Source organism: Sander lucioperca, chromosome 23 (genome assembly GCF_008315115.2).
Source record: "Sander lucioperca isolate FBNREF2018 chromosome 23, SLUC_FBN_1.2, whole genome shotgun sequence".
NCBI classification, from domain to species: domain Eukaryota; kingdom Metazoa; phylum Chordata; class Actinopteri; order Perciformes; family Percidae; genus Sander; species Sander lucioperca.
The window spans coordinates 4,505,660-4,510,659 of NC_050195.1; the positions used below are offsets into that span (position 1 = coordinate 4,505,660).

General features: G+C 46.3%; 1 protein-coding gene across 1 annotated transcript in view; it reads right to left on the reverse strand.

The window, feature by feature from the left end:
- lama1 (laminin, alpha 1) overlaps positions 1-5,000 on the reverse strand; it is a 73,554-nt gene that overhangs the window by 32,577 nt on the left and 35,977 nt on the right. Inside the window, exons 24-29 of the mRNA XM_031316934.2 lie at positions 3,871-4,104; positions 3,628-3,771; positions 2,287-2,466; positions 1,835-2,020; positions 1,599-1,726; positions 672-789 (exon numbers count right to left, since the gene is read on the reverse strand). Of these exons, the coding sequence (XP_031172794.2) occupies positions 672-789; positions 1,599-1,726; positions 1,835-2,020; positions 2,287-2,466; positions 3,628-3,771; positions 3,871-4,104 (990 nt within the window). The remainder of the gene's footprint in view (positions 1-671; positions 790-1,598; positions 1,727-1,834; positions 2,021-2,286; positions 2,467-3,627; positions 3,772-3,870; positions 4,105-5,000) is intronic.

The window sequence follows — 5,000 nt, forward strand, 5'->3', positions numbered from 1 at the left end:
CCACTTACAGGTTTGGGCCAAATCGCTGTACAGTCTCGCAAAGCTCCCAGGTGTTCATGTGGGCGCCAATTTTTGTGAGTTTTCGTATATATTGAGGCCGTCAAAAATGTGCCCAAGGGCTAAAACCAATTAGGGGGCGCTATAGAGCAACCATACCACTCCCAAGCCTAAATGTGAATTCAGATGAAAGAGTTTACTATTGTGCACATGGCTGCAACATCTTGAGAGTTTTCGTGCATCCTAAAGTCCTCAAACAGGTGTTCGTAAAATGAAGATTTTTACACGAAAACCAATATTTCGGAAATTATAGAATTTTGTAATTTTTTCTAAAAATAGCTCCATGGACTTGAAGATGAGACCTTTGTTCCCTCAAAAGTTGGTATATTAACTAATTACTTTTGTCCAATTTAAGGCGCACGTTAGGGGGCGCTATGGAGCCCCCTGGCAACGCCCGAGCCCAATCACTACAGAACTTTGCAATTTTCACCAGTTGTGACTTGTGTGCAAATTTTTGTGAGTTTTCGTGCATCTAACCCCCTCAAAAATGCAATAAGGAATTGGTAAAAATAATAATCTGACCAAAAACAACAGGCACCGTTGGGCCTTGCACTTTCGTGCTCGGGTCCTAATTAATAATATAAACCTGCAGCACACATGAGGTTAGTGTGTACCTGACAGGACAGTCCCGTGTATCCCGGCGGACAGATGCAGGACTCAATCAGTCTGGCCACGCCTCCATCCTCATCTAGCCCCGCCTCCACTGCTGTCTCCATGGTGATGTTAGAGATCCTTGAGAACACAGACAGGAAATGACATCACGCTGCCAGTGGTGTAATGTAACTAAGTACATTTCCTCCAGTACTGTACTTATGTCCAAATGTTGAGGTCTTTTCTTTTCATGCCACTTTCTACTTCTAATCCGCTACATTTCAGAGAGAAATAGTGTGTGTGTGTGTGTGTGTGTGTGTGTGTGTGTGTGTGTCTGTGTGTGTGTGTCTCTGTGTGTGTGTGTGTGTGTCTGTGTGTGTGTGTGTGTGTGTGTCTCTGTGTGTGTGTGTGTGTCTGTGTGTGTGTGTGTGTGTGTGTGTGTGTGTCTCTGTGTGTGTGTGTGTGTGTGTGTGTGTGTCTATGTGTGTGTGTGTGTGTGTGTGTGTGTGTGTGTGTCTCTGTGTGTGTGTGTGTGTGTGTGTGTCTCTCTCTGTGTGTGTGTGTGTGTGTGTGTGTGTGTGTGTGTCTGTGTGTGTGTGTGTGTGTGTGTGTGTGTGTCTGTGTGTGTGTGTGTGTGTGTGTGTGTGTGTGTGTGTCTCTGTGTGTGTGTGTGTGTGTGTGTGTGTGTGTGTGTGTGTCTCTGTGTGTGTGTGTGTGTGTGTGTGTGTGTGTGTGTGTGTGTGTGTGTGTCTGTGTGTGTGTGTGTGTGTGTGTGTGTGTGTGTGTGTCTCTGTGTGTGTGTGTGTGTGTGTGTGTGTCTCTGTGTGTGTGTGTGTGTGTGTGTGTGTGTGTGTGTGTGTGTGTGTGTGTGTGTGTGTGTGTGTGTGTGTGTGTGTGTCTCTGTGTGTGTGTGTGTGTGTGTGTGTGTGTGTGTGTGTGTGTGTGTGTACCTGCTCTGCTGCAGTAGAGTCCCATAAGAAGCCTTAATGATGATGTACTCCACGTCACTGAGAACGGACATGAAGTCAGCGTGACTCACCGGCTTCTCAGACACTGAGTTAAAATACTTCCACTTGTGCTGAAACACACACACACACACACACACACACACACACAGAAACTGTTATAAACTGTCTCAGGTTTCCTATTGACAAATCTATTTTCCCATGATTCTTTGCAGCCATACCTCTGTCATCCTAATGTCATGCTGAGTCTTGACGCCGTTGCCAGGGGCGACCATGTCCATGTATATGACCAGCTTCCTCATGGCCCCTCCCCTCATCAGGATCTGAGGCTCCTGATTGGACAGCCCCGAGCCATCCTCAGCGTAGAAAGTGATGATGTAAGACAGCAGGCCGCCGTACGCCAGCAGCTGCGCACGCACACACACACACACACACACACACACACACACACACACACACACACACACACACACATCAGCGTCAGGGACACACAGGAAAACAGCAGGGGTTCCCAACGTGGGGTCCAGGGACCCACCGGCGGTCCTTCTGGGAATGTGTGAAGGCTTTAGGAGCGTTCTCATACTGCAGCGGTCACTGAGCTGCTGACAGTGAAAGTGCTAGAAGCTTGGTGCAGACCTTCAGGTGTACACACAGTAGTCTGGGAATGTGTTACCTGCGGGCCTTGGAAGTGGGGGGGGAGCCTCCAGTAGAGCGGGCCGGCCAGCCGGCTGCTGTTGATCTGCCGGGTGTCCAGCAGCGTGTCCCCGTCCTGCTGGTAGACTCCAGACACTACGCCCTGCAGGTTAGACTGGCTGACCAATGACAGGGCAGCAGCAGAGCCATCCAGGGTCACCTGCAGAGAGGAGGGGGGGGGGGGGGGGTAGTGATTATACCCTGATGTTGCATTTTTCTGTGTATATATATTGACAATGCACACATATACATACATTCACAATAACTGTTACAGCGGCACTCATAAGTTTATGAAGCCACGCTAAAGTTGACTAAAAAGAAGAATAAAAAAAAAAATCATCTTTTGGAAATTGATCTTAATGCCTTAATTAAAAAAATGAGGAAAAATCCAATCTTTAAGAACCCCAATTTTCTTTGTGAATGAATAATGTATCATAAATAAATAAATGTTCTTCCTTAAAATACAGGGGGCATAAGTCAGTCCACCCCTATGTTAAATTCCCATAGAGGCAGGCAGACTTTTATTTTGAAAGGCCAGTTATTTCATGGATCCAGGATACTATGCATCCTGATAAAGTTCCCTTGGCCCCCACATCATCACATACCCTTCACCATACCTAGAGATTAACATGGGGTACTTTCCATAAAATCATCTCTCAATGCAAATCAAACCAGCTATTAGGCTAACTGACATAAAACCATGTTAATCTCTAGGTATGGTGAAGGGTATGTGATGATGTGGGGTATGGTGAAGGGTATGTGATGATGTGGGGGTATGGTGAAGGGTATGTGATGATGTGGGGTATGGTGAAGGGTATGTGATGATGTGGGGTATGGTGAAGGGTATGTGATGATGTGGGGGTATGGTGAAGGGTATGTGATGATGTGGGGTATGGTGAAGGGTATGTGATGATGTGGGGTATGGTGAAGGGTATGTGATGATGTGGGGTATGGTGAAGGGTATGTGATGATGTGGGGTATGGTGAAGGGTATGTGATGATGTGGGGTATGGTGAAGGGTATGTGATGATGTGGGGTATGGTGAAGGGTATGTGATGATGTGGGGTATGGTGAAGGGTATGTGATGATGTGGGGTATGGTGAAGGGTATGTGATGATGTGGGGTATGGTGAAGGGTATATATGACTCAGCTGGTTTAAGATCAATTTCCAAAAGTTGATTTTTTTTTATTCCTCTTTTTAGTCAACTTTAAAATGGGTTCATAAACTTATGAGCACCACTATATATTATAATGAAGTATACACACACATATAATATATATATATATGTGTGTGTATAGTATTGATGTATAAATGTACTTACAGGTACTCTGTGCAGTCCTCCCTGCTCCTCACAGTCCGTGCTGAGTCCTGAACAGAAACACTGAGAGCAGCCGGCAGGACTCTCTGCTGATAGGCCGAACCAACCAGAGACGCACTCCTCACAGCGCCGCCCAGACACGCCCACCTGGTCACAGATATACACGTTATACACACACACACACACACACACACACACACACACACACACACACGCAAACAGATACACACACACACATTGTGTTACCTTGCACACACACTCCCCGTTGTCTCGACAGTCACACACTCCCAGCGTCGTGTTGCAGAACTTCTCGTCCGTTCCCGTCACGTCGCAGCCGCACGCCGAGCATTCTGGGTAACCGTGGTAACCGCGGGCGCACTGGTCACATGACCTGCCAGAGAAGCCCTCTCTGCAGAGACACTGACCATTGGTCAACTCACACTGAGGGGCGGAGCTTCCCGCTGCGCTGCAGCTGCACGGCTGCAGAGAAACACCAGGATAGAACATTTAAAGGAGCCTCACTCAGCTGGTTGTAGAGTCAGTGTGTGTGGTTCCTATGACTCAGCTAGTTTAAGGGTCAGTGTGTGTGGTTCCTATGACTCAGCTAGTTTAAGGGTCAGTGTGTGTGGTTCCTATGACTCAGCTAGTTTAAGGGTCAGTGTGTGTGGTTCCTATGACTCAGCTAGTTTAAGGGTCAGTGTGTGTGGTTCCTATGACTCAGCTAGTTTAAGGGTCAGTGTGTGTGGTTCCTATGACTTTGGGGTAGAAACGTAGTGCGTACAGACAGTTTAACGGCTGAAGAGACACCAGGATGTTAGAACTTTTCATCTGCGTTAAAGGAGCTAAACTGGTTGAAGTCATATTGAATCCTCCAGGCTCGCTAAAGCTAAAGTTATCCATGGTGTTCCACACGGCTATGTGCTGGGACCAATCATATTCTACTTATATCTGCTTCCTCTAGGCAATATTATATATTATTATTACTCTATTAACGTTCCCTGTTATGCAGATGATACCCAGTTATACCTATCGATCACTTAGTTAAACTTCAAACATTAAGGAAATACCATCCTGGATTATCTACAATTTCCTGTTAAACTCAGACAAAACCAAAGTTATTCTGGGTGTATTTGATTGTGTTAATGTTTCTGTTTTTATTGTGTGTAGTCTGTGTATTTTGTGTATAGTGTGTGTGTACCTTGCAGCCTGTGTGTATTAGTGTGTGTGTGTGTGTGTGTGTGTGTGTGTGTGTGTACCTTGCAGCCTGTGTGTATTAGTGTGTGTGTACCTTGCAGCCTGTGTGTATAGTGTGTATTAGTGTGTGTGTACCTTGCAGCCTGTGTGTATTAGTGTGTGTGTGTACCTTGCAGCCTGTG